Source organism: Narcine bancroftii, chromosome 4, assembly GCF_036971445.1.
Source record: "Narcine bancroftii isolate sNarBan1 chromosome 4, sNarBan1.hap1, whole genome shotgun sequence".
Lineage (NCBI taxonomy): Eukaryota > Metazoa > Chordata > Chondrichthyes > Torpediniformes > Narcinidae > Narcine > Narcine bancroftii.
In genome coordinates, this window is record NC_091472.1 from 315,306,665 (window position 1) to 315,328,302 (window position 21,638).

Consider the following 21,638-nt stretch of genomic DNA (forward strand, 5'->3'; position numbering starts at 1 on the left):
CTAATAAACCCTTCATCATCTATGTTTGGTGCATAAATGTTCATCAATCTTCAGAATAAAATTGACAATTTACTAATACAAATCTTCCAACAGGATCAGAAATCACTATGATTTTTAATTGTTAACTTTAAAAAAAATAATAAAATTACCACGCCTCCTGCTTTAGAGTTAAAAGTAGAAACTACCACTTGCCCAACCCAATCACTTTTCAATATTTGGATCTTTCTCAGATAGATGAGTTGCCTGTTTAAAAAAAAGCAACATCAACTCTAATTCTCTTCAAATAAGGTAACACTCTCTTCCTTTTGATCGTATTATTAAGCCCATTATCGTTATAACTTAGAAAATTCAAAGTTTTACTATTTGCCATTATATTAAATTCATAACTCCCCTCTTGGGCTTCCACATCACAAAATCATTAACTATCCCTGGCATCTCCGTCAAGAAAAAGAAAGGAAATATAAAAAAGAAGAAAAAAAAATGTAAAGAAAAAATAGTACTGTCAAAAAAAGTCAGTACTATAGCCCTCAATCATCCAGGAAGTGACTCTCACCGATGGGTGGCACACAGCAAGGGAAGGAGAAGGAAAAAAACCTGCCTCTGCTAGAAAGGAAAAAAACAATAGTCTTCATCATCTTCAGGTAAAGGCGGCAGCTTCAAGATCTCTGTTAACTTGATCATAGCCATTAAGGTCAGCAATTTCCTGCTGTAGCATCTCCTTATCTGACATTTGCATTCTCTCAATTTGTGGTGTGCCGGCTCTTAAAAAATCAACCTGTTTTATTATTTGGAAGATAATCATCAAATTCTAAAGCTTCATCTCATTGTTGAAGAACTTTGCCTGAAAAACTTTGGTGGCAAAAAGAAAACTTATAGCCCTTCTTCCAAAGCATGGACTTTGCCAGATTAAATACCTTTCTTCTTTTCACCAAATTCACACTAAGATCTGCATTAAAAAAAATACATCTTTATCAGCCACAATCAACGGGCCCTGAAACTGATGAGCTTTCTGAACCGTTACTCTCAAAATAGTTTCCTTATCTTGATAACGAAGAGATCTAATCAAAACTGGGCACAGCAAATTAACCAGAAACAGTTTCTTTCTATGTGCTCTATCCAATTCAAGACCACATGTAAAAATTTAAGGTCCCACGGTGTCCAGAATCCATTTTTGATTAAAAAAATTGCACTGCATTAGGACTTTCAAAACCCTCTGGCAATCCAACAATCTTCACATTATATCTTCGACTATGATACTCTAGCATATAATTTTTTTGTTAAAGCTCTTTACTCTCAATGCCACTCCATAACTGAATCTTTCAGCTTATTGACCACATCTTTACACTGAGCCACTTCATCATGAGATTCTTGTAAATTTTCTTCAACTCTTTGAACTTGCGTTTTCACTTTATCACCCACTTTGACACATCTCTTCATCTCCTCTTTAATTATTTTCATTTCTCCTTTAACATATTCAAATTGAGTATTCACGTTCATTTAATAGCCCCGAACTGTAACTCCATTTCCTGACTCATTGCTTGCAGCTGATTCATCAACTGGCTGCCCTTCAACTTCAGGTAACTTTATCTGCTCAGCCTCAGCTCGGAAATGAGCCTGATGGTAGTGTTCTCTGTCTCCTCGTCCAGATGTTTTCTTCCTGCTCCACATCACCAATAGATGAAAAAAGTGTTTCTTGTTCTTCCTCCGAATACAAAGGAGGCAGGTCTTGAAATTCAACCTTCGTGAGAGCTGGTTGATCAGTCTCCCACTGCAAATCAGATCAATCTGTTCTGCGCAAGCATGAAAGTTTGCGCATGTGCTCTTGTTCTTGCACATTTTTGTAGTTACACAGACTTCTTCGGGACACTGGCGCCATCTTCTTTGGCTCCCTGGGGAGATGGCACCAGGGTCACCTGAACTCTTGTTTTTTTTTTTTTAAATTTTTTATTTTTCACACCATAAATCACAATAGCCATGATATACACTTTTTCTTTTCCACACATTTACAGTGACTTTTTCTCCCTCCCCCCTCCCTCCTCCCAAGCCACCTGAACTCTTGTTGCTGTTGCTCTCATCACCCGTGGAGGAGGAGAAAATCCAGCCAGAGGCTTCGATGTCAAGGTAGGCCCAATTTTTTCAAATCTTGTGACTTCTTTTAAAACAAATTTTCAACTTGTTGGAGGCTTTTCCTTTCTCACAGCCATAGTCAAACTGTGCAGGCAAGACTTAAAATGGCTTTTAATTAATGAAAAGTTCTTCAAAAGTCTTTTAGTCCGTTATTAATTAATTTTCCTGGGTAGGCGCTTTTCCATGTCCTTCATTCACACCAGCAAGCCACACCCCCCCAAATCAATCCTTCTCCATATCAAGTAAAAAGTTTTATTTCTTTCGCAAATTTATTTAAGAAAGGTTGTTTAATTTTTTTTTGAACAGTTGGCAAGTAAGTATGACTTACCAAATATTCATTTTTTAAAGATATTAACAAATTAGAAATTTCATAAATTTCTTCCATCTGTATATCCACATGATGTAGTGATAATATTTTTCAATTGAATCCTTCTCAGACAGGATTAATTGGAATTATATATGATAGATTATTGAAATTATGACCAGTACTTCACAATAAGATTAAAAAGGCTTGGGAACTGGAAATTGCATAACCCTTACCAGATGATCTATTAAACAAGATTCTTAAACTGGTGTATACATCTTCAATATGTGCCCAACATTTATTAATCCAATTCAAAGTGGTGCATCGTGTTCACATGTCTAAAGATAAAATGGCTTGTATCTTTTCTAATATTAACCCTGCTTGTGACAGATGCAAATCTGATATTGCTACATTGACACATATGTTTTGGATCTGTCCATCCTGAGAAAACTATTAGAAAGAAATTTTTAATATCTTTTCAACTGTATTTCAGGTGGAACCACGATCCAATCCAATAACTGGTGTGTCAAGAAAGCTGCCTCTCTCCTCAAGGACCCCCACCACCCAGACCATGCCCTCTTCACACTGCAACAATCAGGAGCCTGAAGATGAACACCCGGCTATACAGAAATAGCTTCTTCCCCTCAGATTTCTGAACGGACCCGACCTCACTTTTTCTTCTTTTGCACTAATTCTTTTTGTAAAAATTAATTTATGGAAACCTGGCTCCAGTTACACTGCCACGAAAGAGCCTGACACCTGTTCTTAACAGTAAATTCTGATTCTGGATGCTGCATGACCTGCTGGGTTTCTGCACTGGACCCCAGCTGATTTCCTTGCTTACCTCAATACTGAGGGACAACTTCAGAAGAAGATTCAACAAGTTAGTAGGAGGCCCTACAAGTGACGGCTGTGGTTCAGCAACAATGGAGTCGGATCAGAGAACAAAATAGAAACATAGGTGTGGGAATAGGCCATTTGGCCCTTCAATCCTACACCATCATTCATTATGATCAAGGCTGATCAGTGCCTGGTTCCTGCTGTCTCCCCATACCCTCTAATCCCCTTGGACACAAGGGCCAAATCTAACCTACACTTAAATATTGACAGGGAACCAGCCTCAACTACTTCCACACATGAATTCCACACATTTTTTTCTTCTCTGAGAGAAGAAAATTTTCCTCATCTCAGTCCTAAGAAACTTCCCCCTTATCCTTAAACTATGGCCTCTGGTTCTGGTTTTTCCCCGCATTGGAAACCATATGACCATATAACCACTTACAGCACAGAACAGGCCAGTTCGGCCCTACTAGTCCATGCCGTAACAAATCCCCACCCTCCTAGTCCCACTGACCAGCACCCGGTCCATACCCCTCCAGTCCTCTCCTCTCCATGTAACTATCCAGTCTTTCCTTAAATGTAACCAATGATCCCACCTCGACCACGTCTGTCGGAAGCTCATTCCACATCCCCACCACCCTTTGCGTAAAGAAATTTCCCCTCATGTTCCCCTTATAATTTTCCCCCTTCAACCTTCCTGCGTCTAGTCTGTAGAATTTTATAAGATCCCCCCTCAATCTTCTAAATGCAGGGGGAGTTTTTAAAAATGGTGGTGGCTCCGTACAGGCTGCTGTTCCATTTTAAAATCCTGCGACTATGGGGTCTGGGTCCTAGATGGTGTCGAACATGTTCGGCGTGGCCATGAGGGGTTGCAGACTCAGGGGGAGCAGTGGACTGGCACAGGGCACCAGAAACAGTGAGTACACCACCCCCCCGCTCCCTGTTAAGAAGCTGACCCACAGGTCGGTGACCGTGGCGGGCTCTGCGGCTGAAGGACAGAGAGGGAGGCAGGCTGTTGGCGATTCGAGATGAGGAAGCCTGCGGTCAAAGGACTTGCTCCAGGCTGCAGGAAGCTGACTCGAGATTGGCTGAAGGGGTACCAGGGGTCGGAACCGGGATGCAGGAGGGTGCTGAAGGCTTTCTGACTGTGTCGGAGGTTTGGATCTGGAGCTCAGGTTGCCGATGGTTTGAACTGGAGTCTGTGTGAGCACTGGAGGCAAATCCAGTGACCGTGAGGGAATTCTCTTTTGCTTCTCTATCTCTGACTTTAAAGACAATTTCTGCTGATAGCGAATATTTGTCTGCCTCATGACAGACTAAAGCGAATTTCATGTAATATTACACCTGCTTGATTACATGACAATAAAGGAATCTTGAATTGTCCACGTCGTTTTTCACAGACTCCCAAATTCAATCTTGTCACCAGTTGAGCCAATTTTTCAATGTTACATTCTACAAAAGGCTCAGGTAGACTTCTACAAACCAAACAGTGTGGGACTCTTTTGAAGGGGAACATGGGAGTTATTTTCAGGGTCGACACTGATATCATTTATTTGTTTAGACCTACAGCACGGAAACAGGCCATTTCGGCCCATGAGTCCGTGCCACCCAATTTACACCCCATTAACCTACACCACCGTAATGTTTCAGACGGTGGGAGGAAACTGGAGTCCCCAGGGAAAACCTATGCAAACGGGGAGAACGTACAGACAGCGTGGGATTCGAACCCTGGTCCAGATCGCTGGTGCAGTAAGGGCATTGCACTCACTGTGCTTCGCCAACTGGCCCAAAATTATTGACCAACATCGCCAAAACATTATCTCAGTGCATTTTGTGAAGCATTTTTGGGATGTCTTGAGAGCAGCTGAATTTCCCAGCTTTGGGAGAGGGGTCCTCCAGTGCGTCTCTGTTGAGGACACACAAGCTGAGATTAGCTCGTTTAATGTTACAGAATGACCCTTGTTAGCAAGCCTTCAGAGCCTCGTTGAAACCCACCAAATATTGAAAGGACCGGATAGAGTGGACGTGGAGAAGAGGTTTCCAGTGGTGGGAGAGTTCAGGACCAGCGAACACAGCCTCAGAGTAAAAGGATGTCCATTTAGAACAGAGATGAGAGGGAGTTGAATCTGTGGCCAAGGACAGCTGTGGATGTCAAGTCATTAAAGCAGAGGTTGAGGGGTTCTTAATTATGAGACCATAAGACGTAGGAGCAGAAACAGGTGATTCCACCTCGTTATTCAATCATGAGCTGATCCATTTCCCCACTCAGCCCCACTGGCCGGCCTTCTCCCCATCACCTTTGATGCCCTGGCTAATCAAGAACCTATCAATCTCTGCCTTAAATACACCCAGTGACTTGGCCTCCACAACCGCCCGTGGCAACACATTCCACAGATTCACCGCCTTCTGGCTGAAGAAATTCCTCTGCATCTCTATTCTAAGTGGATCCCCTTCAATCCTGAAGTTGTGCCCTCTTGCCCTAGACTCTGCCACCGTGGTAAGGGTGGCAGAGTCCAGTAAGGGTGTTAAAGGTTACAGGACGAAGGCAAGAGAATAGGACTGAGAGCAAAAATACATCAGGCTCTATTTGAATGATAGTTCACTTGATGGGCTGAAGGGCTGAATTCTGCTTCTATAGTGGTTTATATGTTTTCTCTGTGTGCGATGGTACCCACAGTCTTGTGGTGTTTACAGAAACGTAGGGCACAAGATTCTTTATTTTATTGTCATTTTATTGTCAATTTCATTATCATGAAATTGCATTTAGTCTGCTGTAAGGCAGATAGAGATTCAACCCTTGCGGTCAGAGAAAGAGAAATAAAATAGAGGCCCCCCTAGAGTTGCTGAGTGTCCGTGGATTCACCTCCAGCGCTCCCCAGCTGCTCAGACCCTTGAGTGACTGCAAGATTCAAGATTCCTTTATTGTCATGTAATAGTACGGAACATGTAATATTACACGAAATTGCCTCCTGCCTGCCGCGAGGCCAAGTGTCGCCATCAGTGATGGCCGGTGCCCCTTACAGAACGAGAGAAAGATAAGCAAAAGAGAGTCCTTTCAGAGTCGTTGAGTGCCCGTGGATTCGCCTCACAGCCGCACAGACTCCTGTTCGATCCATTGACCACCCAAGCTTCCAGATCCGAATCCCCAACGCGATCAGGAAGCCTTCAGTGCCCGAAGTCCCTCGGGAATCCCTCCCGCCTTCAGCTCTCTCTTGCATCCCGGTTCCGTTAGATAGTACTCCTTCAGTCGGTCTCCTGCAGCCTGGTGCGAGTCCCATGACCGCAGGCACCAGCAGCCTGCGCGGGCTCCTCGCCTCAAGTCACCAACAGCCTCACTGCCTGTGTGTTTTTCATCTGCAGAGCTCCTCACTGGTTTGCCACCATAGTTACCACCCTGTGGGTCATCTTACAAGATATAGGAGCAGAAGTAGGCCAATCAGCCCATCGAGTATTCTCTGCCATTCTATCATGAACTAATTAGGGGTCTCTAAAGTGTTTGATATCAACCCCCGGGGGGAGGAGGTCGATGGGACTATCCAAGGGGTTGATAAATGGCAGGGGGTTGATAACTCCAGGGGGAGGGGGTGATTGTTAAAAGGATGGATCAATGGAAAATAGCACCAATGGTGGGGGTGGCCAACCTCTCACGAGAGTGGCCTTGGTGGCCGCCATGTTGTATTTGACTTCGGCCCTTGAATAAGTTGAGAGCGAACGGGAGGACGGAGAGAATGGAGAAGAAAGATGTATACGTTCTTTATACCTTTGGTAGCACCCACCCGCTCCTGTCCAGAGCTGCCACCACCTCCTGGACTTCAATCCCCGCCCCCATCCAGTGCCATCACCATCCCCGTCCACCACCAGAATTCCGTGCTTCATGGTCAATAAGGGATCAAGTATTCCATGAAAGGGGTTGATGATCTAAACCAGTGAGTGGTTCTCAACCTTTTTATTTCCACTCACATCCCCTCTGTGATGAGTAAGGGATTGCTTAAGATGGGAGGTGGGTGGAAAGAAAAACTTTGAAAACCACTGTTTTAATCGTCCCTCATTGACTCGTTATGTGCACGGTTTCAGAACTCCAAAGGAAATGGGCCAGTGACAATTTTTTTCAAGCAAAATATTTCAGTAACAATTGGGTCTAGAGCAGTGATTCTCAACTTTCCCTTCCCACCCACATCCCATCTTAAGCAATCCCTTACTCATCACAGAGCATCAATGGCCTAGGGAATACCCTCCCCTCCCCTCGCCCCACCCCCCCCCCCCCCCCCCCCCCCCCCACCATTGCTCTCTACAGGAATTGTCAGACTTTTGTGTTCACACAGTGCCCTGATTTCTAAGAGAAGTTTGGAAGACCTTGCTTACATTCATCAGTTCTTCGACAATTCGAAGATCGTCCAGCCCAGTCTTCAGCTCCACATATTTTCTATCCTTGAGGTTTGGGAGTAAAAAAGAGAGGAACAAATAAATGTTATTAAAAGTCAAAACTGGTCCCAGCAGAGGGAGGAGGCTGTTATTAAACAAAGGCCCAGTCTTAAATGCAAAGGGATCCCATTGCCAACAGCTGTAGAGCAGCAGGGCAGATCTCTCTGGACAATATTTCTCTCTCGACCAGCAATAAAGATTAGATGCCAACACACAGTTGCTTGTGGGAGCTTGCAAAACATTACCACAGCATCTTATGCCTTAAAATTTAAAGAGGTAGGGAGATACATGGAGAGTTTTCAAAACAAGAACAGAAATTTTTTAAATTGAGGTGGCAAGGTGAGAGCAGTGTTTCACACATCGCGATTACAGCCCTAGCGACTCGAGTTCAGGAAGTAAAAGGGAACCAATGTTCTGTGCCTGGGTCATTCGTCAAGGTATGAGCAAATTGGAAATCAGACTGCGCTCTGTCTGGGCACTCCTCTCTCCGCCTGGATACTCCTCTCTGTCTAAGAGCTCATCTCTCCATCTGGGCACATATCTTTCCATCTGGGCACTCATCTCTCCGACTGGGCACACATCACTCTGATGGACACTCGTTTGCTCATGCCTTAATGAAGGGCCCAGGCCCAAAATGTGGGTTCCCCTTTAATTCCTGTGGATGCTGTGTGACCTGCTGAGTTTCTCCCAGCACGTTTGTGTTTACTCTCAACTCCATTATTTGCACACTTTCCTGTTTAACTCCATTATGAGTGGAATCCCCATCTTCCTTGCCCATAAGTCTGACCTGTGCTATCAAATCCCATTACTTAATCCCACCTCTTTGCAATCGAGGCAAACATGGCCATTTCCAACTTTCCAAAACCGAGGACATGCAGGGTCAGTGTCAGAAACTCTCTCAGCAGGGGAGGGGACAGGGACCGGGGGCACCCACCCTGGGCACACAGGTTGGGTTGTGGGTTTCAGCTCCGGGTGCGCACCGGCTGTGTGGACACCGGCTCTGGACGCATACCGGATGATGGCCGCAGGACACGTTATCTCTTTTACCCACTTTCCATCTCCCCTCTGCCCTTGTGAATGGCCACCATCTCTCCCTGTCCATGGACCATTGCCACCTCCCATTGGCCTGGCCTGATGCCAATTAAGGCCTGTGCACCTGTTCTACCGTGTCTCACGGCGCGGCAGGCCTACAGCTGTGAGTCCGCCCATTATCAAAGGAGAGGGGCTTGAATGGGGAAACATTGATGACATGAGAAAAAAACATGGCCGCACTCGGCTTATGGACCCCGGGAGACCGCAGAGGTAAGTGCCCTATATGTCCCTTAATCTGTCCTCCATTTGGGGGTGTAGGGCCTACACCCCCAAATGGAGGACAAATTAAAGTCCAGCTCGAGGAGGCACCAGATGGAGGACAGAGGGCTCAAAAGCTGGACTGTCTGGCCTAAAACCAGATGTCTGGTCACCCTACTAAAGTACCATTTGCTTTTCATTCCCTTGGTGAGGGTTACTCTCCCCCCCGGTTAGAGTCCTTGGTGAGAGCAGCATTCCCAAGTCCCATCAGTAAACAAGGTGAGGCATCTACTTACTGTCCACAAATGTTGGTCCCAACCCATGAACCAGCCAGTGAACGTTGGGGGCTCAAACCCCTGCTTGACGATCACTATGGGGGTGCCAGGGTCACGATTGCTTGGGTGGGTGCAGAGGTATTCCTGTGCAAGGTCAATGGCACACTTCTTCTCTGAATCATTGGTTTCTTTCCCAATCCACAGGAAAATCTGCCAAGAGGGAAAAGAAGGCGGAATTGAGGGTTAATGGCACGATTGTTAAGAGTGTGGAGCAACAGAGGGATCACGAGGCCCAGATACATACCCTCTACAGGGCGGTGACCACATCAGCGAACAAGCGAGGGGCTCAGTGGCAGAAGGACCCACATAGGCTGCGGGGTTGCTGAAGACTGGTTCACGGGAACCAGGTGTTGGAACCGGGATTCAAGATGGACCAGAGGTCAAGAACGCCATCGGGGGGCTGAAGGGTTCCTGATTTTGTTTCTCCTATTGTTGGGGGCCTGGGTGATGGTCATGGAAACCAAGTATCGGAGCCGGGATTCGAGAGGGTGCTCCCAAAGTGGCCTCAGGAGCTGATCATGTCGGAGGATCAAATCTGGAGCTTGGGTGGCCGATGGATCGAACAGGAGTCTGTGCAACTGCAAAGGCGAATCCATGGCCACTCAATGTCTCTGAAGGGACTCTCCTTTGCTTCTCTTTCTCTCGTACTGTTAGGGGCACCGGGCAATGCTCAAGGCGACTCTCAGTTTGCCTTTGCAGCAGACAAAAGCTGACATATATCGTCCATTTATTGTATCATTAATATGACAATAAAAGATTCTTGAGTCACTACTCCCTCAAGATTCCCACCTTGCTCTCCCTCTTCAGACAACAATCCTGGTAGATCATGTTGATGTGGAGAGGGAGGGAGACTCTAGTGATCTCCATTCCATTTCTCTGCAGCAACCATATCCCACTGTGATGCAGCCGGCTAGGACGCTCTTGATAAGGATCCTGTAGAAGGTTGACATGATGGTGGCTGGTAGCCTTGCCCACTTCAGTCTTCTCAGGAAGTTGCTGTTGTGCCTTCCTGACAAGTGAGGAGATGTTGAGTGTCCATGATAGGTCATTAATTTAGTGAACTCCAAGGAACTTGATGCTCTCCACTATCTCTACAACAGAGTTGTGGATGTGTGGTGGAGGGTGGTCGTTCCTGGTCCTGAAGTCCAAGATCATCTCTTTTGTCTTGTCCATGTTGAGATGCAGGTTGTTCCTCTTGCACCATTTCATGAGATTTTCCACCTCTTCTCTGCAGTGTGACGAGACCGACGACTGTCGTGTCACCTACAAACTTGATGACCCTGTTGGAGCTGGATCTGGCAATGCAGCCATGGGTCAGTAGCGTGAACAGGAATGGTCTGAGCACACAACCCTGAGGTGCGCCAGTGCTCAGCGTGACCATGCTTGATATTCTGCTACCGACCCAGACAGACTGGGGTCTCTCCGTTAGGAAGTCCAAGAACCAATTACAGAAAGGGGGGATGAGTTCCAGTGAGGACAGCTTCTCCACCAGCCGTAAAGTGAAAAATTAAAGTCTGGGGAATGATCGTATTAAACACTGAGCTGAAGTTGCTCTCACCAACCAGATAACATCAATGTCGAATTCTCCAATATCTCTTAACCACCCCCCCAACCAATCTCTCTCTTCCCTTCATCGCTGTGACCTTTCTTCAACCCCCCTTCCTTCTTTCATCTGAGAGCTGTCGTTCTCAGCCCTGTGCCTTCTCCCTCACCTCTCAGCTCCTTCCCATCATACCTCTATCCACGTTTCACCTGTTAGATAGTGTTCCTCTCCACTCCCACCAATGCCACCTGCCTAATTTACAGCACTCCTGAAGCTCAGGCCCCAAGTCGCCATCCGCCTCTTGCTTCTCGTGGATGCTGCGTGGTCTGTTGAGTTTCTCCAGCAAGTTTGTGTACCGCACTGGATCCCAACATCTTCAGGCCTCCTGTTTACCTCCATTTGACTGCCCACATCATAGAGCAACCAGGCCAATCTGGCCTCAAGCCCACCTCATTCGAAAAGATCATACCTAATCAACATCTTAAATCCATTTCATCCATGATTTGCGAGCTCAGTTTTAACATTAAAGTTGAATTTGGACAGGTACATGGATGGAACGGGTAGGGAGGGCTATGGACTGGGTGCAGGTCAGAGGGACTAGGCAGAATAAGAGTTCAACACAGACTAGAAGAGCTGAAGGGCCTGTTTTCTGTGCTGTAATGTTCAATGGTTCTACACCCAAAAATCTACCCATCTGATGTAGATACCAAAATCCATGAAATTGAACCATTCTTTTACATTTTAACTGTTAAACACCGCTTGGAGTTTCTAGTACTGAAAGGCCAAGAAGATCCACAGACTGATCCGGGTTCCGAGTGGGTTTCTGAACACATTTTTACCTGCTCCCAGGTGTCCAGAAGCATGACATCATCATCGTCCAGGTCCTCCTGGATGAAGTCCATGATCTCCGTGGCAACAAAGCGCCCAGTCTGGTTGGAGCATTGAAAGAGGCATGGGCTGACATCTTGGTAGTCCTCCTGTAACCTAAATCAAACAGATCAAACTCAGATACATCTCAGAGATGCCTTTAGCCTCCTCTTCTCCCAGAACCAGGATCAGCTAAGTTAGTGTTAGAAACCTACAACAAATCGGACCTGACCCCAGCTTTCCATATCCCCTCTGATCCAACATGAATCTTAATCATCAGATCTAATGGGGTCATCCTGTTGGCTCTGTCTTGGTTATTGACCAACAGGAAAGAGAACGGTAAGATTGAAAGAGTGTAGAATTTGCAAGGATGTTGCCCGAACTTGAGAAGCTGAGTTAGAGGGAAAGATTAAATAGGTTTGATCTTTATTCCATACAACATTACAGCACAAAAAAAAACAGGTCCTATGGCCCTTCTAGTCTGTGTCAAACTATTCTCCTGCCTGGTCCCACTGACCTGCAACCAGACCACAGCCCTTCCTTTCCCTCCCATCCATGTGCAAATGTTAAAATTGAGCCCACATCCACCACTTCAGCTGGCAGCTCGTTCCACGCCCCCACCCCTCTCTGTGTGAAGAAGTTCCCTCATGTTCCCCCTAAACTTTTCCCCTTTTCCCTTTAACCCATGTCCTCTGGTTTATAGCTCTCCAAACCCAGTAGGAAAATTCTACTTGCATTTACTCTGTCTACACCAGTGGTTCTCAACTCTTTTTCCCCCGCTCACATCCCACTTTAAGTAATCCCTCTGCTGTCGGTGCTCTGCGATTAGTAAGGGATTGATTAAGGTGGGATGTGGGTGGGAAGAAAAAAATTAAAAACCACTATTCGAATCGTCCCTCATTGACTCGTTATGTGCACGGTTTCAGAACTCCAAAGGAAATGGGCCAACGGCAATTTTTCTCAAGAAAATATTTCAGTAACAATTGGGTCTGGAGCAGTGATTCTCAACCTTCCCTTCCCACTCACATCCCACCTTAAGCAATCCCTTACTCATCACAGAGCACCGATAGCCTAGGGATTACTTAAAGTGGGATGTGAGTGGAAAGAAAAATGTTGAGAACCACTGGACTCTGTACCCAGCATAATTTTGTTTTCCTCTATCAAATCTCCCACCATTTTTTGATGTTCCAGGGAATAAAGTCCAAACCTTTTAACCTTTCCCTGTAGCATCAGAGAAAGAGGGGAAATATGGTAGAGGTGTACAAAATTAAGAGATGTTCAGGTGAGGCAAAATTTAGAGGAGATGGGTTAAGGATTAAAGGTGACATGTTTAAGGGCCAGATAAGGGAGAACTTCTTCACGCAGAGGAATGAACTGGCAGCGGAGGTGATGAATGCAGGTTTGACTTCAACATGTAAAAACATTTTAGACAGGTACGTGGATGGGAGGGTATGGAGGGATATGGTCTGGGTGCAGATCAGTGGGACTAGACAGAATAATAGTTTGTCATGAATTAGATGGGCTGAAGGGCCTGTGTCTGTGCTGTAGTGTTCTATGATTATAGCTCCACACCATATATGTAGTACACATGCGTGCTGGAGAAACTCAGCAGGTCACACAGATTTGATAGGATATAAACGGCAATCGACGTTTCGGGCCTGAGCCCAACCTTTGACTTCCTGTGGACGCTGTGTGACCTGCTGAGTTTCTCCAGCACGTACATGTACTGAACTTGAGCCCAGTGACTGTAGACTTTCCTGTTTACCCACACCAAATATTCTAGGTTTGCACATCCAATCACATCGCTGGAACCCAATAAACAACTTAACAGGATAACCATTGATTTGATCGATCAGGAAGAAAAGTCAGGTTTCCTCAAAATCTCCCCATAATTAACTCTTTAAATTCAATTTTAAGTCTTAATTTAGACATAGAGCACGGTAACAGGCCATTTCGACCCATGAGCCGGGCTGCCCAATTTATACCCAATTAACCTACACTCCAGGTATGTTTCGAATGGTGGGAGGAAACCTGAGCCCCCAGGGAAAACCTACACAGACTCGGGGAGAACGTACAAACTCCTTACAGACAGTGCGGGATTCGAACCCTGGTGGCTGGTCCTGATCGCTGGCTCTGTCACAGCCTTGGCTAATCGCCACACTAACTGTGCGGCCCTCACTGTTACCCAGAATCAGACACACACACAAAGATAAAGACTGTACAACAGGCTTTAATCCACAAAGACTTCCACAGAGCCAGGCTGGCTGTGGCTGCAATAACTCTGAGTAAGGCCTCGGGAGGCCGGCGCAGGGTTATATCCCGGAGGGTGATTGACACCCGACCGGGTGGGGCTTGATCCATTCAGGCTGACATTGACAGCCGGCCAGGTGTTGTCCTGTCCCCCTTACACTCCTGCAGGAACAGAGGTTGCCCCCTGCAGTAGGCTTGTGGTGGACTACCACAGTCTGATTGTAACAGTACAACCTGATGAAACAGCATTCTCCGGGCCACGGTGCAAAGGTCGTGCAAACAATCATACAGAAGAGTAATGCAAATAGAGACAAAGGGTACAGATACACAGAATCTATATACATGTCTTATTTATAGATATTAAAAATAAATACTGTATTATTAATAAATATCAGAGTCACGGGGAGTTGTCTGAACTGTTCATTCAGTCGTTCAGCGTTCTCACTGCTCGTGGGAAGAAACTGTTCCCAACCTGGCTCTGATCCTCCTGGATCTTCTGGATCTCTTCCCCAACAGGAAGCTGGAATATGCTGAATATGGGATGATAGAGGTCTTTGCAAGCTCTCTTTAAACAATGATCCTGGTAAAATCCCATCGCTGGGGGATAGGTATACCCGTGATCCTCTCTGCCTCATTTATGGTGTTACGGATTGTCCTCAGATCTGACGCCCTAATGCAGCTGGCCAGGATACTCTCTGTAGAAAGTTGACATGATAATGGTCGGTAGCCTTACCCGTCTCATCCTTCTATGGAACTACTGGGCTTGTCTGGGATCTGAATATTCTCCCCGTGGCCATAAGGGTTGTGGTGATACACCACTAGCCTACTGCAGGGGACGACCTGTGTACCTGCAGGAAGATTACCAGAGGACAGACCATACCTGGCCGGCTGTCAATCAGCTGACCTGAATGGACCAAGCCCCACCCGGTCGGCTGCCAATCATCCGCTGGGGTATAAGCCATATCCGACCCCTCAAGATCAGTCATACAGAGTTGCAGCTAACTACAGCAGAGACTTTAAGTAGAATAAAACCTGTTGTTCAGTCTTTTGAATCTTGTGTCTGCTTACTGTCACCACAGAGTATCACATGGGTGTACTATATCCTGAGGGCATGGAGATGGTTGGATTAATTGGTCACTGAACATTGGCCCTAGTGCCCAGGCAAGTGGCAAAATCGGTGGGGAGTTGGAAGATAGGGAGAATTGGCTGGGGAATAGATTTTCCTATGATCCAGCACAGATTAGATGGGCCAAATAGTTTACTTCTGTTGGGGAGGTAGGAGGAAGGGGAGCCATAGAAAAATGGCATAAGCAAGATAGTTTGTCTGTGTGCCAGGTCTGTACAACAAGGTGTGGGCTCTGCTTCCTTGCTTTTAGACTGAGCTCTCTCTCCTATAAGGCCGTGGTAAGTGGGAGGGTACACTGTCCTCTGATCTTCGAAACGGACCTTCTGTTCTTCAAATATGGAGTGGGAGCAGGTCAAACATTGCGAAGGGATGAAACGTACCTCTTATTGTTGGCATAAGGTCCTTTCCCTCCAAAGTATGTCCAAAAATCTGCCGGCTCGCGGCCTTCGTATACATTCTGCTTGTCCTTCTTGGAGATGGCATTAGCCATGTTCTTGGCCACTTCTCTCTCATCACCACTGCATCCCTATCAACACAATCAGAGAGTTCACATGAAGCAGGTACAACCACCCTGATGTTCCTCTGTTCATCTCTCCCAGGCAGAGACTCAGGTTCAATCCTGACCTCCGGCACTATCTGTGTGGAGTTTGCACGCTCTCCCTGTGACTACAGATGCATTGGTTGACTCCAACATCTCAAGGATTTGCTACTTGATTTGGCTACAGGATATTTCCACTCGTGTGTAGGTGAGGAGTGATCGGAGGAACAGAGGGACCTTGGGGTGCAGGTCCATAGATCCCTCAAGGGGGCCAAGCAAGTTGATAGGGTGGTTAAGAAGGCTTATGGTGTGCTGACCTTCATTGGTTGGGGAATTGAGTTCAAGAGTCGTGAGGTAATGTTGCAGCTCTACAGACCACACTTGGAGCATTGTGTTCAGTTCTGGTCACCTCATTACAGGAAGGATGTGGAAGGTATGGAGAGGGGGCAGAGGAGATTCACCAGAATGTTGCCTGGATTGGAAAATGTGTCTTATGAGGCAAGGTTATCAGACCTGGGACTTTTCTCTTTGGAGCGGAGAATGATGAAAGCTCGTAAGAGAGGTGTATAAGAGGGGCTTAAGTAGGCTTAGGCCCGAAACATCTTTGTCTACTACAGATGATGAAAAGACCAGCTGAGTTTCTCCAGCATTTTGGTGTTTTTACTGACATCACATTTCTCCCAGAGCAGGGGTAGCAAACACCTGAGCACATCTGTTGAAGGTGAGGGGAGACGTCAGGGGTAATGGATGACTGGGGGTGGTGGTGGAGGCTGGTTCAATGGGGACATTCAAAAGACTCTTAGACAGGCACAAGGGTGAAAGAAAAATTGTATGGGCGTGAAGGAGGGAAAAATAAGATTGTTGTGAAATAGATTTACATGAGTCAGCACAACATTGGGGTTGAAGGGTCTTTATTATGCTGGAATGTTCTATGAGTTGAAGAGAAAGTGGGAGAATGGATTAATGTAGGATTGGTGAGCAGGGACAGTCGATGGACTTGAAACTGAAAGGCCCTCCCTATCCATCACATCAGGTACAAGATTCCTTTGTTGTCATGTAATAGTACAGAACATGTAATATTACTTGAAATTGCCTTCTGGTAGACAAAGAGTCACATTACATGGTGCCCCTTACAGTAGAAAGAAAGAGAAGCAAATGAGAGTCCCTTACAAATTCCTTGCAGACAGCACAGAATTCGATCGCCGGTGCCGTAACAGCGTTGCTCTAACCACTATGTTAACTGAGTCACCCACTTATGGTCTTATGGCCAATACCTTATAAAGTCTCTTATTTCCCTTTATATCTAGTCCGCTCGAAATGAACGCTAATATTACTGCTGGCTTAACTTGCAAGTTAACTCGCAGGGAATCCTTGGATATGGGGCCCAGAAAAAGGGAAGAGTGGAAAACAAGCCACTTTTCCAGATGGAAAACAACTACATTTCCAGAGAGAAGAGGAGGGGAGGGTGAATAAGGATAAAGGGCAAAGGTCTGCAGATGCTGTGACTGTAGTAAAAGCACAGAAATACTGGAGGAACTCAGCGTCCATAGGAGATAAAACTATATTACCGACGTTTCAGGGCGGAGCCCTTCTTCGACGTGCGAGCAAAAAGCAGGCAGGTGCCTGAGCGAAAAGGCTGGGGGCGGAGGGAAGAAAGGGCAGGGGTAGGTGCACCTGGCAACAGGCAAAGGGAGCTTGAGATCAGCAGGGAGTGCAGAGGGGGAGCAGTGAAAGAGGCCCTCGTAGAACGCAGTTCATAGGGAGGAGGAGGAGATCTTCTGCAGGATGGGCATCCCTCAAAAAGGTTTGGCCATGGAGCAGCTGAATGGAGTGGAATGCGAAAGTCTGCAGATGTTGGGATTGTAGTGAAAACACTCCCATGGACATTTTTTAATTAAAAAAAAATTATTTACAGCATGGTAGAAATCAATTCCACCCATTTAGACCCGTGCTGCATAATTACACCCAAATTAACCCAAAATTTCATACACTTTGAACGGTGGGAGGAAACCAGAGCACCCAGAAAAATCCACATAGACACGGGGAGAACATACAAGCTCCTTACAGAAAGTGCTGGATTCGAACCCTGGTGGCTAGTGCCGAAACAGCCTTGCAGAAACCGCAAAACAAAACAAACGATATAATTTATTGGGTTTGTGACCGAGTATTTAGAGGTGGTTTGGGAGGAATTGTTAGAGCAGATTGCACACACATATTTTAAAACAGAAAATCTGCAAGACTTTTGCAGAATGTTTTTTGCAGGAGGCAACAAAGTATTGACAGCAGCTTGCCTGGAGAGCATGTGATCTTTGCAGGCAGCAGAGAAGAGTTTTGCTCTCAGAGGGTGTGAAACAAAGAGAGAGGAGACAGAAATCAGTTCAAGAAGGACAAGCTGGCAAACTTTGGAAGGCTGTCTGGTCGAAGGAGAAGACTGGCGGTGTGACAGGTGACCTGAAAGAAAGAGGATCATCTGGAGAACCCTGAAGGGGGCAAGTTTCGTCAGCAAGACTGATTGAGAAGGAATCAGTTGTGGATGTTCTGCAAGAGGAATCTCACTCTGAAAACCAGCAAGAACCCTCCTGGAGTGGTAACCATCTGCCTGTTAAGCACCTGCGCTTAGTATTAGAGGGGGGATTAAGTAGTGAGGTAGGTTAAGTAATAAGTTAAAGTTTAATTGTTTTCTTGTTCAAATATAATTAAAAACAACTTTTGTTTAAGTAACCCTGTGTTGTGGTGCATATCTACTACTGCTGGTTTTTGGGGTCCTCTGGACTCCGTAACAAGTTCATTGACTCCTCACCATCGTGACTAATCCGGATCTGTTGCAACGTTGCGTCGGCAAGCCGTTCCTTTAGGCTGCGGTGTTTTGCAGGGACTCAAGGCAAGGGGAGAATTGGGTGCTGAGATGGGTCCTTACCTTCCCGTACCAGAGGAAACACTGCATACTGGTCCTCAGCAGGAAGACGTCGTTGGAGTTGAGAGAGGAAGCACGCACTGGGACCTCAAACGCTTTGGTGTTGTACTCATTCTTGCCGCAGACCTGGAAGAGACTCACGCGGTTGTGTGTCTCACAGTCGTCAGATCTTGGACTGCTCCCCTGGGAAGTGACAGAAGTCTCATCACGATTCAGACCCATGCCAACAGAGCTCTCTTGCAAGCCCACAACAAGGTTCTCGCGGTTGGTGCTATCTGATCTTCCTTTTCATTGTAAATGCTACAGACGGTAAATTGTGCTCTTTACGTGGCTGAACAAATGTTAGAGATTATTTGCTAGTCCACACACAGAAGAACCCTCCTCCCTGTACTCGGGAACAATGTGACAATGAACTTATACTAAAAAAAACTATGCGTTCGTGAAGGTCAGAAGGGTGACGAGAATGGCGGTGGAGGCTGGAACATTAGGGGCATTTAAGAGACTCTTAGACAGATACATGGATGGAATAAAAATAGAGGGTTATGGGGTAGGGAGGGTTTTTTTTTGGTAGGAATATATAGGGCCCTAAGGGCCTGTACTGAGCTGTAATGTTTTTTGTTCTATGTCCCCGCATCTGCCACTGCATCATTGTGTCGGCATTTTAGCCCACATTGCTGGAGTAGTAGCTGCTGTATCGGCCCATGTGGGGTCAGGATGTCAAAAGGCGAACAGCAGGATTCAACCACACAGGATTCTTCTACTGATTGAATCGTTTGCTGGAGGATCTCAGCGGGTTGAGCAGCATCCGTGGGGGAAAGAGAACCGTGAACGTTGATGTCTGAACCCTTCATTGAGTGAGAGTGTGGAGGGAAGATGGCCAGTGTAATGGGGATAGGGTGGGAGGGGTTGGACAGGGGCCAGTGGAGGATTGGTGGACCTGCGGAGGTGGGGTCCGAGGGATGACAGACAGAGGCAGTGGGTGGGAAGGTGCCAGTCTGAGAGTCAAGAGGAAGAGAGTTCAGGCAGTTGGGAGAGGATGGCACACTTAGCGTAGCAGTTAGTGCCACGCCATTACAGCGCCAGTGATCAGGATTGAGGTTCGAATCCTGCGCTGTCTGTAAGGAGTTTGTACGTTCTCCCCGTGTCTGAGTGGGGTGTTCTGGTTTCCTCCCACTGTTCATGGTTGTATGTTAATTGGATGTGATTGGGCAGCGCAGGCTCGTCGACTGACAGGGCTTGTTACTGTGCTGTTTATCTAAATTTTTTAAAACTTTAATATTTGGAAGGTGAGGACAGTAGGAGGATGCTGGATTGGCCCATCTGCCCAGACAACACCTTCATCCCTGAGTCCTGGTGGAGGATGCTTGGATCACATTGTACACATTGCCCCCACCACCACCCCCCAGTGCCCCTCCCCCCCCCCCCCCCCCCCCCACCAGGAGAGTGGAAGGCTCACTTCCTTTGCCGTCCTCCTCAGCAACATTACCTCAAAAACAATGAGTTTCCCCTTGAAAATGGCCATCAGGTGTTTGGGTTCCTTGCCCATGGTCACTCGAATCTGCACCGCCTCACCGTTGTACTGCTGGTCTACAATAATGGCCTGATAGGCAGAGGCGGTGATCTCCGCTTGGCTGGCATGGCTACCCTGAAACAACACAAAGCAACAAACAGGTTACAGTCGCCCTGCGGAACAGAAGCAGGTCCTTCCCCTCCACCATCAGATTTCTGAGCGGACAATGACCCACAGACATGAGTTCACTTTCTCCTCTTTTGCACTAATTTTTGCACCTGTAGTTCTGTTGTAAAACCACAAATTTCATGTCACATTTTCATGGCAATAAACCTGATTAACACATTATGTTTGAGAAAGACAAAAGGCGGTCAATGAACATTCTGGATAGATAATTCTGGTGGGTTACTGCTTGCGAGTGGTGTTCCGCAGGGGTTGGTGTTGGGGCCGTTTCTTTTCACAAGGTACATTACATACAAGTCCCGCAGACCTCAGCTTGCGAATTGGCATCAGGTGAATCAGAATCAGAGTGTGGGCAGGGGGGGAGGGGGCGGTGGTTCTGCCTGTAGGTGCACGGTGTAGCCATACCTGCCAGATGTAGAGGATATAGTGAGGCTTCCTGTTTACCATGTATGTATACATGATCAGGTAACACTCTTTGCTGTAGAAGAGGCCATGCCACTTCTTCTCCACTGGAACCAGTTCCTCGGCCTCCACCCGCCACTCCTGCAAGCCAAGCAGAACAACATTTCTCATACCAGGTAGCAATGGAGAGAGTGCAGAAAAGTCTCACCAGTTGGCTGCCCGGAAGGGAAGACAATAGGAGGATAAATAGGCTATTCAGCCCATCGAGTCTGGCCTGCCATTTAATCCATTCTCCATTCTCCCACTCCCTGGCCTTCTCCCCATAACCTTTGGTGCCCTGGCAAATCAAGAATCTATCAATCTCCACCTTAAATACACCCAATGACCTGGCCTCTGCTACCACCTGTGGCCACAAATTCCAAAGATTTACCACCCTCCAGATGAAAAAATTCCTTCACTTCTCTGTTCTAAGCAGACACCCATCAATCCTGTAGTTGAACTTGCTCTGGACTCTCCCACCATGGAAAACAACCCTTCCACATCTACTCTGTCTACACCTTTCAACATTTAAAATATTTCATTGAGATCCTCCATATTCTCCCAAATATCAGTATGTATTGGCCAAGAGCTGTCAAACGCTCCTCATATGATAACCCTTTCATTCCTAGAATCATCCTTGTGAACCTCCTCTGAACCCTCTCCAATGTCCTTTCTTAAATGAGGAGCCCAAAACTGCTCCAAGTGAGGTCTCTCCAGTGCTTTATAAAGCCTCAACATCACATCCTCTTGAAATGAACGCCAGCATTGTATTTGCCTTCTTCCCACCACCCCCCCCACCCCCGACTCAACCTGCGTTTACCTTCAGGTTCCTGCACGAGGTCTCCCAGGTCCCTTTGCATCTGGGGATTTTCAATTTTCTCCCCATTTAGAAATAGTCTCCCCATTTGTTTTTTCTTCCAAAGTGCGTGACTATCCACTTTCCGACAT

General features: G+C 46.5%; 1 protein-coding gene across 1 annotated transcript in view; it reads right to left on the reverse strand.

Moving 5' to 3' along the window:
* Nucleotides 1-21,638, reverse strand: part of LOC138762487 (villin-1-like) — a 47,645-nt gene that overhangs the window by 6,269 nt on the left and 19,738 nt on the right. Inside the window, exons 11-17 of the mRNA XM_069936239.1 lie at nt 20,655-20,792; nt 20,043-20,201; nt 18,560-18,739; nt 15,485-15,630; nt 11,701-11,845; nt 9,280-9,468; nt 7,634-7,699 (exon numbers count right to left, since the gene is read on the reverse strand). Of these exons, the coding sequence (XP_069792340.1) occupies nt 7,634-7,699; nt 9,280-9,468; nt 11,701-11,845; nt 15,485-15,630; nt 18,560-18,739; nt 20,043-20,201; nt 20,655-20,792 (1,023 nt within the window). The remainder of the gene's footprint in view (nt 1-7,633; nt 7,700-9,279; nt 9,469-11,700; nt 11,846-15,484; nt 15,631-18,559; nt 18,740-20,042; nt 20,202-20,654; nt 20,793-21,638) is intronic.